Source organism: Coregonus clupeaformis, chromosome 35 (assembly GCF_020615455.1).
Source record: "Coregonus clupeaformis isolate EN_2021a chromosome 35, ASM2061545v1, whole genome shotgun sequence".
NCBI lineage: Eukaryota > Metazoa > Chordata > Actinopteri > Salmoniformes > Salmonidae > Coregonus > Coregonus clupeaformis.
Window position 1 is genome coordinate 18,533,788 of NC_059226.1, and position 13,044 is coordinate 18,546,831.

Here is a 13,044-nt window from a genome sequence, read left to right on the forward strand (position 1 = left end):
TAAAGGTTAAATAAAAAATAAAAATAAATGTCCACTGTGTACAGTATTAACAAACCAAATGATGTACCTACTGTTCTGTGTCGGGAGCTCTGGCTATAAATAAACCACCAGCAGCCGTCAACACTTCTAGAAACACTACTAGGACTATAATATTTCACCATGTCGTTTGACTGATCGGCCGTGAAAATTCTTATGAGATTAGTGTGCTGTGACAAATCAGCTCTGCTCTCTTTCAGCCCCCGTACGTTCTCTGTTCTCCAGTCCAACTCCGAGCCATATAGTACGAGACACACAGAGAGACAGGGAGACACAGGGAGTGTGAAATTAACATTGGCATGAGCACTTAGCATTTTAATGGCACTGACTGGCATGTCACTCTACCAGACATGAATGCAGGCTTTGAGACTCTTTCTGTAATGAAAAGCGCTATAGAAGTTGAATAAATGATTATTATTACATGTTCTTTATATAAGGCCTCTGTCTAGATCACTATCTGACTATTCCATGTGCTACATCGAATGTACGTTAACAACAAATATTCTTTATATTTCAAATCAACATTACAGAACGTGGATCTAATAAACAATATATAATAATAAACAGTATGCAATATAGTGTAAATAAATACTTATATAGAGATCTCCTCATTTTCCATTTGAAGTTTATTTACAGTTTGACTGAGGAAGTTTCCCTCCTCCCTATAATAGGCTGTTTAAAGCTCAGTGCCCCCCTGTCTCCTCCTCCCCCCTCCCCCCTCCCTCCTCAGACCCCCAGACCTGACGCCTCTCTCCAGCTGGAGCTCTGTGGAGGGAGGATGGGGATGGGATTTGATCTACCGTGTGAAGACTGGAGAGAACGCCTGCCAGTGTCTGCTCTGCTTTCCTTTCCCCCTCAGCCTCAGCTAACCGTCTTCTGTGTCTCTGCTCCTCTTTGAAGATCAAGTCTCAAGAGGATGTGTGTGTGAGTGTGTAATAGTATTTGTGTGTTCCTCTGTGTGTATGTGTAAGTGAGAGAGTGAGAGAGAGGGACAGGGAGAAATAGAGATTTTTTTCTTTTCTTTTCTAATCAGCCTTTGTCCAACTCTTAGGTGTTTGTGTGTTTCTTAAGACATTCCATTTTATTGGTTGTTTGTTTATGTGTGTGTGTGTGTGTGTGTGTGTGTGTGTGTGTGTGTGTGTGTGTGTGTGTATGTGTGTTTGAGGTGGCAGGAATGGGAGAAATCAAAAGAGGAGTTGAGAATGTGGGCTCCTGCCTGGGCTCGTGATTGTTTCTTCTCTTTGCTGATAAACGGAAGCTTTCCCTGCTGTCTAATCCCTCGCACCAAAACAACCTACCACAGTACACACACACACACTTCAGATATCCACAAATACAGAAAAGCAAATGACTACCTTCCGATTTAATAATAAGAACATTTCACACAGAGGAACACACATGCACACACGCACGAGCGCGTGCATACACAAAGACAAAAAGCGCACGCATTCACACTCAGAGCCCAACTGGACTCCCTATCAGCCGCCACAGATAAGCTGCTGTGAGTCAGTGAGGATGATAAGAGCTCAGGTAATTTGGAACGGCCTTATTTTCTAAAAATATTAAAGAAGATAGAAGGAAGGAATAAATAAATATTTTTATTTTAACTGTCAAATCTACCAACTAAAGTCTGCAAACTCACTTTCTTTCTCTTTTACTCGCTCTCTCTCTTTTCTCTCTCGCAGTCATGCAGACAAACACACACACGCACACACGCACACGCACACGCACACACACACACACACACACACACACACACACACACACAGAGAACATAGCACTCTCTTACCGTGGAGTTGAAGCGCAGGTGGCAGATGTTGCAGGAGATTATCTGTTTCTTCTTGAGTGGCTGAGGGACGCCAAACGTGTGGTTGATCACCGCCTTCTGCACCGGGTCCATCTGCAGGTCAGACAGGAGACCAGGGGTTAAATCTATCACTCCATATGTGACCTCTGACCCCTGATACCCCTATAAATCCACTGGGTTTGACCACAACAAAATTGCATGGAGAATTGGAGATACAGCTAAAGCCAGCCTGAGGATACAATGGCATGCGAGCTCTGATCCAGGGCAGTATACTGGGAAGTAGTTAGAGAAAGGGACTTTGGGCAGACAATATAGACGATATGTCACATGAGTTATACTGTCTATGTGTCTAAAGCCTCCAGAGGTTCCTGAGGGAGGGAAGATATTCTCTCCCCATCACAGCTGATACGGTGTGTGAGGCCAGAGCCAGGGTGAGTGCTCTGGGCTTGATTAGAATGGCTGTATTACATGATGACAGCTGATTTCAGTGTGGCCCTCATCAGCATGGTATCAAATATAACAATCACCCTGGATCCTTCCCCAGCCTGGCGTCTGGCGCTACCCTCTCCTCAGAGACAGAGAGTGGGGTGGGGGGTGGCTGTGCCCGCTGTGGAGGGCTGGGTTGGAACACCCAGCCCTCCACACTCAGTGTAACCAGATATATGCCCTCCCTGGCATCACTTCACAACAGGCCTCAGAGGGCAGGAGGTGTTGGACCAGTGGCTGTGTGTGTGCAAGGCATTGGCTATTGCCTGATACACAACACTGAACAATGGCTGCCCCTCAATACACACACAGGCATGAACACACACACACATGCAGACACATGCACACACATGCGCACACACACACAAACAGACAGACACACATACACACAAACACACACACAGAGAGCCTTCTCCTGTGAAAGAGATGAATGTCCTGTTTGAGAGAGTAGTCTCTCAAAGAAAACAGCTCTGTTTCTGTGTTGACTCTAAATAATCTGTTTTCAAAGGCCAGGTGTGGTGGGGAATAGAAACAAGAAACAACCTTAAACACACGTCTTACAACCCCCATCCCATGTAACACTGCTTGCCTGCTGTTCCCTCAGGGATAACCCTGCACCCTTTTATTCTGGCTCCTTAAACAACGCGGTGCAGTGCTGCTACCTCAGGGAGTAACTAACCTTTCCCTTCCGAAGCCAAAACCGCGCCTTGGAAACAGAGCACCCCTACACTGTTCCCTCTGGCCACCTTCACAGGGTACACCGCACACAACTATTTGTTTTAGGGAGCTGAGATAATGTGGCCATTGTTCACCCGCAGCCATCCTGAACAGGCCGGTATAAATGCACCTATTGTCCAGCCCGCTTCCTCTGTCCCCCTTCCCTTCCCTCACCTCCCCCCTCTCCCTCTGCAGACAGGAGCTATCTCATGGCAGGCCGCAGCTGAAACGATGATGGAGTTTCAGGGGAGGTGCAGGGAAGGGGCAGAGGGAGAGGAGGAGGGGGAGACTGGGGTCTATTTAGCTTGTGAGACAGGTGCATTCATCTTCCCCCTGCACACGCCCCGAACAACGTGTGCCTCTGCCTCACCGGACCCCAGAGAACCTGAATGTCACCATTGAGATAGGGAATAAGGTGGCATTTGGGACCATTGAGTCCCAAATGCCACCTTATTCCCTATGTAGTGCACTACTTTTGACCAGGGCCGGTAGTGCTCTAAACTGGGAATAGGGTGCCATTTAGGACACAGCCTAGGAAAGAAGAAAGGTGAGACTGGAAGAGGAGGCAGGGTCCTTGTGATTAATGCCATAGCTGTATTGGTGTGCTGTGTTATATTAGCTAGGTCACATAGCCGCTATAGGCTAATTATTCTGTGCCAGAAGTCTGAGAAGGGTGTTATTTGCTGTTATTAACTCTTGAAGGCTGGTTGAATTCTAGGGAGTTGGTGGCAAGCGAAAGGCTACGTAGCACATCTGCTAGCTGTATGCTAGAAAAGCAGTGGTTTATAGATGACTACATAGTGTGGTGATACTGTAGTTTTCTTGTGGTGTGTTTTCTTCTGTGCTGGAAGGCAGGTTGTATGCATACTGCAGCTACTACCATTCCCTGTTCCTACTACTAATACTACTGCTCTGACTGGTTGGCTAGTTTACTCCCTGGCTTTGTGATTGGCTAGGCAGGGTTTCCCACCGGGCTTCCTGACCCGTGGCTGTGGGTGGAGGTCTGCTGGTGATCATACACAGAGAGAGCCTTTCACTTAGAAAGTCTGTACCCCACCATCCGATACAAGACACGTGCACACTTCTAGACGACCATCAGATACAGGACACGTGCACGCTCCCAGACCACCATCAGATGCAGAACACGTGCATGCTCCCAGACCACCATCAGATGCAGAACACGTGCACCCTCCCAGACCACCATCAGATACAGGACACGTACACGCTCCCAGACCACCATCAGATACAGGACACGTACACGCTCCCAGACCACCATCAGATACAGGACACGTGCACGCTCCCAGACCACCATCAGATACAGGACACGTGCACGCTCCCAGACCACCATCAGATACAGGACACGTACACGCTCCCAGACCACCATCAGATACAGGACACGTACACGCTCCCAGACCACCATCAGATACAGGACACGTGCACGCTCCCAGACCACCATCAGATACAGGACACGTGCACGCTCCCAGACCACCATCAGATACAGGACACGTGCACGCTCCCAGACCACCATCAGATGCAGGACACGTGCACGCTCCCAGACCACCATCAGATGCAGGACACGTGCACGCTCCTAGACCCTTCACCCCTCCCCATGCTTCCCATCTATCCGTCCACTGGGTGAATCAGCACCACAGATCTCTGTGGCATCTCTCCCTCTCATCCTCCTCTTCTCAGTCCTTTTGAAAGGCTGTGAAGTGTAGACTGGAGAAAACTGAAGAGGCTTATGTTTCATTTAGAGTTGGTGGAACTTGAGAGGGCTTCACACAGAGGGAAAAGGGATGTGAACATACACACACACTGTCCACAGACTGTAAACGAAGGATCAAGGAAACAGAAACACAAACACTATATATACAAAAGTATGTGGACACCCCTTCAAATTAGTGGATTCAGCTATTTCAGCCACACCCATTGCTGACAGGTGTATAAAATCGAGCACACCACCATGCAATCTCCATAGACAAACATTCCCAGTAGAATGGCCTTACTGAAGAGCTCAGTGACTTTCAATGTGGTACCATCATAGGATGTCATCTTTCCAACAAGTCAGTTCGTCAAATTTCTGCCCTGCTAGAGCTGCCCTGGTCAACTGTAGTGCTGTTATTGTGAAGTGGAAACGTCAAGGAGCAACAACGGCTCAGCCGCGAAGTGGCAGGCCACACAAGCTCACAGAATTGGACCGGCAAGTGCTGAAGCGCGTAGAACGTAAAAATTGTCTGTCCTCGTTTGCAACACTCACTACCGAGTTCCAAACTGCCTCTGGAAGCAACGTCAGCACAATAACTGTTCGTTGGAAGCTTCATGAAATGGGTTTCCATGCCCGAACAGCCGCACACAAGCCAAAGATCACCACGTGCAATGCCAAGCATCGGTTGGAGTGGTGTAAAGCTCGGCGCTATTGGACTCTGGAGCAGTGGAAACGCGTTCTCTGGACTGATGAATCACGCTTCACCATCTGGTAGTCCGACAGACAAATCTGGGTTTGGCGGATGCCAGGAGAACGCTACCTGCCCCAGTTCCAGTGAAGGGAAATCTTAACGCTACAGCATTCAATGACATTCTAGACGATTCTGTGCTTCGAACTTTGTGGCAACAGTTTGGGGAAGGCCCTTTCCTGTTTCAGCATGACAATCCCCCCATGCACAAAGCGAGGTCCATACAGAAATGGTTTGTCGAGATCAGTGTGGAAGAACTTGACTGGCCTGCACAGAGCCCTGACCTCAACTCCAACATCAGTGCCCGACCTCACTAATGCTCTTGTGGCTGAATGGAAGCAAGTTCCCGCAGCAATGTTCCAACATCTAGTGGAAAGCCTTCCCAGAAGAGTGGAGGCTGTTTTGCAGCAAAGGGGGGACCAACTCCATATTTTGGAATTAGATGTTCGACGAGCCTGGTGTCCACATACTTTTGGTCATGTAGTGTACATACGTGAACGTACGCACACGCACACGCACACACAGACAGACACACACCCATACTGTCTGTAAGAGAAGGATCAAAGACTCACAACTTCTTAATCCTAGACGCAGAAGCATCTGAAGCAATGTAACCAGCAGACTGCAGGTGGGTAAATCTGTGTGGCTTATAAGTGTGTTCGAAAACAAAGATATGTTGGCTTATCTCTGGGATGCTGGTATTAAATCTTCCCCCATGCTAAGGGGCGCCGATGCTAAGGGGAGAAAACCCTCCAGGAATAAAGATTATACCTCAAAGCCCAGGACAATTGAAAAGTTCCAAATACTACAGGCTGTAATGAGAGTCTGTGGGACCGGGCGACAAGTCTAGCACCGTGAGGGGTTGAGGCGTCAGCGGTCAATAAAACGGTCAATAAAACAGTAGTATGGTTGTTGAATATTACATCATCAGAATCCCTGGACGCCCAGTCAGCAGCTCAGTATGGAGCAGAAACTCTCACTCAACCGCTCCTCCTCTGTACGGCATTCTTTCTTTCTAACATTTTATTTAACTTTTCAAAACATCACAGTCAACAACAACAACAACACAACACATACAACATATACACAAAACAACATCGATGCCGAGGTCTTCCAAAAGTAAAACATGTTAGAATATGCAAATAAGAAAATATTGTAATTGTATTCTACTCAACTCATTACTCTTTTTAGTTTTTTTTTTAAAACAATTTGTTTGTATTGTTTTGCCATGGTAGATAATCAAGCATATTTCAATTTCATACATTGTCAATATATATCCCTTTCCCACCCCCTCCCTACTCCCCTTCCCACCCACTCAAATTATTATATGTACTTATTTCTATTTAGAGTACAGTTAAAATACATTAACTAAATTTTAATTTACAGTTCTCTTAACAATTTCACTCGTACTTCCCTTCCCTCAAACCCCCCAAGAACCGGTACTGTATTCTTCTGGTCACCTTGGTTCCCTACCTCTCTAGTGGGTGGAGCCTTTGATAATGTCCACACATAGGTGGGTGTGGCTCTATAATACTAACAGATATATTGGAATTGAAGGTAATGGCATCAGGCACTTTGAGTAGCCTATTTTAAGCTCCTAAAAAGAACAGAATATTTTACAGACAAAGGGTATTTTAGTTCACACCACCTGTGTGGTAGTTACCTAGATATGACTAGGTGATGTTGATGTGCCATGCCGAGCTGTGTGACTCACCGTGCTGAAGTTAGGGAAGAGGCTGAGGGGGGACGATCCATTGAGCCTGAAGGGCAGGAAGTGCTTGAGGTCGAGGTGGGGCTGCAGGGGCCGTCCCGGGACAGGCAGGGAGGCCAGGAGGGGGTTGCCCTGGGCAGAGGTGCCTGGATCGAACACAACAACACAACAGGGTTAGACAAACACTCAGAACAATCATGAGAGGCGTTTTTCTGTCTCTTTTTCTGTCTCTTCTCACTATCAGCGCATTTGGGAGGTAAGGTGTGAGGTAGGGTGTGAGGTAAGGTGGGAGTTAAGGTATGAGGTAAGGTGGGAGGTAAGGTGTGAGGTAAGGTGGGAGGTAAGGTGTGAGGTAGGGTGTGAGGTAAGGTGGGAGTTAAGGTGGGAGGTAAGTTGTGAGGTAAGGTGTGAGGTGAGGTGTGAGGTGAGGTGGGAGGTAAGGTGGGAGGTAAGGTGGGAGGTATGGTGGGAGGTAAGGGGTGAGATAAGGTGGGAGATAAGGTGGGAGTTAAGGTGGGAGGTAAGGTGGGAGGTAAGGTGTAAGACTGACCCCCATCAGTCACACTTCACAGCTCAGCAACGAGCCTAGATGTGTGTGTGTGTGTGTGTTTGTGTCAATGTGTGTGGGCTCTGCATGTGAGCGACCCCCCTTCAGGACCCCCCTACATCCTATCACCCCACTGCCAGGGCTAATCCTTCAAGGATGCGCACCGGGTGCTCACATTCACACACATATCATAATAATATGTGTGTGTATGTGATAATAATACATATTTATTGGCTGTGAGAGGGGAGTGCCTGGCCTGCACCGTGCGAGCTGGGAAGATGGGAGATACTGGATATCAAATGGACCAGGGATGAAGAGATTTCTAATTTTCCGGCTGGCTGCGTTTCAGTGGGCCGGTGCTGCGCTGGGTACTTATCCCACCGCCAGGATCAATCATCAGTATCATCTCTGGGTCGCCAGACCTGCCCTGAGCATGCGCACTGCAACACACCATTACAACACACACCATGGATATGATAGGAGGATGAGGAGATATCAGGACACAATAACACACACCTTTAGAAAGAGAAGAGATTGACCTCGTAATAACACACACCTTAGAAAAAAAGGAAATTAGTCCAATAACAACTGTCACCTCTGAAAGACAGGCGATTGTCTGGTACATTACAGCCCATATCTAAGACCTATGTACGCTAAGTCACAGCTGAGCTTGGTAAAGTATTAGATGCTAAAACATGGGTGGTTCTAGGTGGTTGTTATACAGTACGTCATAACAAACAGCAGTGCAAGAGGTGAGATCTTATACATAGTACCACTGTCCTCACAAAGCCAAGGACCTGTAATATAACATAGCCATATAACACAACGAGTGAAGACTAGCTATTCAGTATGTATTACACAAGACAGGTATGATGATGTATGTACAGTATGTATGTATTTATGTACAGTATGTATGTATTTATGTACAGTATGTATGTATTTGTGTACAGTATGTATGTATAGGGCATCTATGAAGGACGTGACAAAATAATAAGGGGGAAGGCAGCAGTCCTGACAGCCGTCTGCATCACGGTTTGATATCAGATTGACAACCAGTCTGCGTCCCAAATGGCACCCTATTTCCTATATAGTGCACTACTTTCGACCAGGGCCCATAGGGGAAAGGGTGCCATTTGAGACGCAGCCTAGTTTTATGATTGGTCGGTGGAGCTGAGGAGTAAAGGGGCAATGCTGGAGCCCCAGGCATATGTTCACCGTGCTGGGTAGAGGCCTGGCTGTGTCTGCCCCTGGCTGGGTGCTAGGTGAGGACGGCATCTTCCGCCCACAGAGACGGCATGGAGGGTGGACATCAACTCCAGTCACGTGGGCCCCAGACCTCCACTGGGAGATGTCACACACGCAAGAATGCACACACACGTAGGCACAAACACACATAGACACACACACGGAGGCACACACACACATAGACACACACACGGAGGCACAGACTAGCGCACGGACGCATGCACGCAAACACACGCGAGAAGGAGCAGGGTTAGCCTAGCTTGGAGGACAGTTATCAGCTGATAGTGCATCCCTCCCTCCCTCCTTCTCTCTCTTTGGCTCCCAAGACAGTTTATTAAATCAGAGGCTGGCTGTTTGCCTTTTTGGATGATAAGACTAGCGCCGTGCCGAGGCACACGCATAAGAATCAAGGAATGTATAACAGCCAGCCACAGACAACTGAGTGGTTGCTCTCTGTGTACCGGAGACACATGTTGTAGGTGAGTACAACACAAAACCCATACTAACATACCTCCACCCATGCACCTCCAGGAAACAAATGACACACAGAGGGAATAAACACACACACACATGCACGGATGCATGCACACACACACACATTCTCAAAGCCTATGTGAATGCACTAGGTGTACACCACTGAAAACAAAAACAAACACACCATACATACACAACAGAAGGGAAGGAGGAAATAAAATGTGTGTGCATTTGTTTGCGTGTGTGTGTGTGTGTGTGTGTGTGTGTGTGTGTGTGTGGACATGTGTTAGGGAGGAGGGGTGGGCTGATTCGGCCCTGAAGCCACAGCTAACCTCCTTCTATCACATTGCGTCATTCTCATTTAATGTGGTGTGTAATGTGTGTGTGTGTGTGTGTGTGTGTGTTGTCTGTCCGAAGACATGCCTGTGTACAGGCTCTGATGTGTTTATGCATCAGTGGCGGTCCAGACAACAAGACTGCTGTGTTAAAACAGAATGTCCAGTCCAGTCTGTGGAAGAGGACTCTGCTTACAGTGCTGACTGTCTCTAGAACTTAATCCACACTCCTCTTCCTCCACTGACCATCACAACAACACATATCGCCTTAACACATGACTCAGTTACACAACAACATCTACTATCATCACGCACAGCATGATGTTTATAAAAACATGATGTGATTACAGTAAGAACATTGAGACCGTGTTTTTTAAATGTTTATTATATATTTTTACCCCCTTTTTCTCCCCAATTTCGTGATATCCAATTGCGATCCAATTACGACCTTGTCTCATCTCTGCAACTCCCCAACGGGCTCGGGAGAGGCGAAGGTCGAGTCATGCGTCCTCCGAAACATGACCCGCCAAACCGTGCTTTTTAACACCCGCCCGCTTAACCCGGAAGCCAGCCGCACCAATGTGCCAGAGGAACACCGTTCAACTGATGACCGAAGTCAGCCTGCAGGCGCCCGGCCCGCCACAAGGAGTCCCTAGAGCGTAACGAGCCAAATAAAACCCCCCGGCCAAACCCTCCCCTAACCCGGACGACGCTGGGCCAATTGTGCGCCGCCCTATGGGACTCCCAGTCACGGCCGGTTGTGATACAGCCTGGGAATGAACCCGGGTCTGTAGTGATGCCTCAAGCATAGCGATGCAGTGCCTTAGACCGCTGCGCCACTCGGGAGGCCCGAGACTGCGGTTTTTAATAGAAAAAAAGTGTGCATATATATCTGGCCTCCTGATTTGACAATTAATTTTGTGTAAGCCCCTCCCCTTCTAATGATTGACATTTTAGTCATTTAGCAGACACTCTTATTCAGAGCAACAATTATGGTAAAGTGCCTTGCTCAAGGGCACGTCAACAGCTTTTTCACCTAGGGGATTCGAACCGCTAGACTACCTTCTCTCTCTCTCTCTCTCTCTCTCTCTCTCTCTCTCTCTCTCTCTCTCTCTCTCTCTCTCTCTCTCTCTCTCTCTCTCTCTCTCTCTCTCTCTCTCTCTCTCTCTCTCTCTCGCCATAACAAACAGAGATGGACAGGGGGCTGCAGGACAACACAAAGATGCCAGCAGGCTCCTAAAGATGCGTCCGCTGGCTGTATAGGACTTTCATGTGGCCGTGGTGGTGTGGTGCGGTGGACAGGGAGACAGACACCTGAGGGTAGTAGGGTGGAATAATGCCCTATGGACATTACTACTGCTGCTGTGTCCTTCAGCAAGGTTGACAGGAAGCCCTGAATGTCCAACATTAATGTCCTGTATTGTACTGTAGGAGAGGGAAGGCGAATCATTCAGATACTGAGCTGGATGTGTCTCTTGTTTATGGCTTTGTCACTGAGACTAGTCACTGTGGTAAAAGACATGGGCTCTAGACTGATTCCCAAAAGGCCCAAGGACAGTCACAGCCACATGAATACACAGCTGACACTAACTCAGGTTTAAAATGTTTCAGCGCTATTGACTGCTGAGTAATGTAATGTATTCTGTCAGATAAACACTGTCACATCCAGCTGGGTAAATGGAACTCATGTAGGAACGTAAGCCCGATTCTTTGTCCATGGATTCCATTAAAGGGAGAAAACCTGCTCCTTTAGCACAGGGCCAGTATTACAATAAGAGCATGTGAGTGCGAGCTCGGTTCTCTTTATGCTAATAAGAGAATACAATGAGTGTTTATAACTCTCAACATCCCAACCACTACCCCCTCCGTCTCTGTGTGTTCTCTTGAGATGCTCCTCTTACACAACCCCTGAATGCCCGACGGAGCTCTTCATCATAGGATACCAAATGTGCACACTAAGGGACGAGGAGTGACACGGACAGTCCCAGTCAGTCACAACAGGCTGTTGCTCATGCTAGGCTCTGTCCCCCCTGGCCCTCTATTAGGCAGCCATGGCCTGCCTCAGACCATGCACTGATGGGACAGGATGTGGCAAGGCAGGATCAGCCCAGAACTACAATTCCCTGGTAATAAATAGAACTGGTATCCAACTCTTAGATAGGGCACTACTTGAGAAACCCAATGGATTCTAGTCAAAAGTGCACTAAATAGGGAACAGAGGGCCATTTGGAATTAGATTAGCCCATGTACTGTATTGTATGTGAATGTGGCTCTGAGCCCAGTGAGACAGTTTGGAGATATTCTCATAGATTATAGCCATAGTAGCAATTAAAATACTGAAAAGCCACCAGTGGTCATTCGTGCCGATTCCTCTGAAGGAGAGAAAGAGGAGGGAAAAGATGGACTGAGAGGGAAAAGAAAGGGAGAGTCTTAACAGCCAATTAACTTCCGCTTGATCCCGAGGTTGTGTGAGGACTACCACGGGAGCCATTACTGCAATGGACAGAGAACATTAAGCATAATCAGCTTTAATTAAAGACTCCCACAGACGCTCTCTCTATCCCTCTATTCCTCTCTCTATCCCTCTATTCTTCTCTCTATCCCTCTATTCCTCTCTCTATCTCTCTATTCCTCTCTCTATCCCTCTATTCCTCTCTCTATCCCTCTATTCCTCTCTCCATCTCTCTATTCCTCTCTCTATCTCGCTATTCCTCTCTCTATCTCTCTATTCCTCTCTCTATCTCTCTATTCCTCTCTCTATCTCTCTATTCCTCTCTCTATCCCTCTATTCCTCTCTCTATCTCTCTATTCCTCTCTCTATCTCTCTATTCCTCTCTCTATCTCTCTATTCCTCTCTCTATCTCTCTATTCCTCTCTCTATCTCTCTATTCCTCTCTCTATCCCTCTATTCCTCTCTCTATCTCTCTATTCCTCTCTCTATCTCTCTATTCCTCTCTCTATCTCTCTATTCCTCTCTCTATCTCTCTATTCCTCTCTCTATCTCTCTATTCCTCTCTCTATCTCTCTATTCTTCTCTCTATCCCTCTATTCCTCTCTCTATCTCTCTATTCCTCTCTCTATCCCTCTATTCCTCTCTCTATCCCTCTATTCCTCTCTCCATCTCTCTATTCCTCTCTCTATCTCGCTATTCCTCTCTCTCTCTATTCCTCTCTCTATCTCTCTATTCCTCTCTCTATCTCTCTATTCCTCTCTATATCCCTCTATTCCTCTCT

The 13,044-nt window shown here is 47.4% G+C and overlaps 1 protein-coding gene across 1 annotated transcript in view; it reads right to left on the reverse strand.

Annotated features, from left to right (window-relative positions):
* LOC123481063 (zinc finger protein 385C-like) overlaps positions 1-13,044 on the reverse strand; it is a 74,515-nt gene that overhangs the window by 23,361 nt on the left and 38,110 nt on the right. Inside the window, exons 2-3 of the mRNA XM_045210903.1 lie at positions 7,214-7,356; positions 1,826-1,936 (exon numbers count right to left, since the gene is read on the reverse strand). Coding sequence (XP_045066838.1) covers positions 1,826-1,936; positions 7,214-7,356 — 254 coding nt within the window. The remainder of the gene's footprint in view (positions 1-1,825; positions 1,937-7,213; positions 7,357-13,044) is intronic.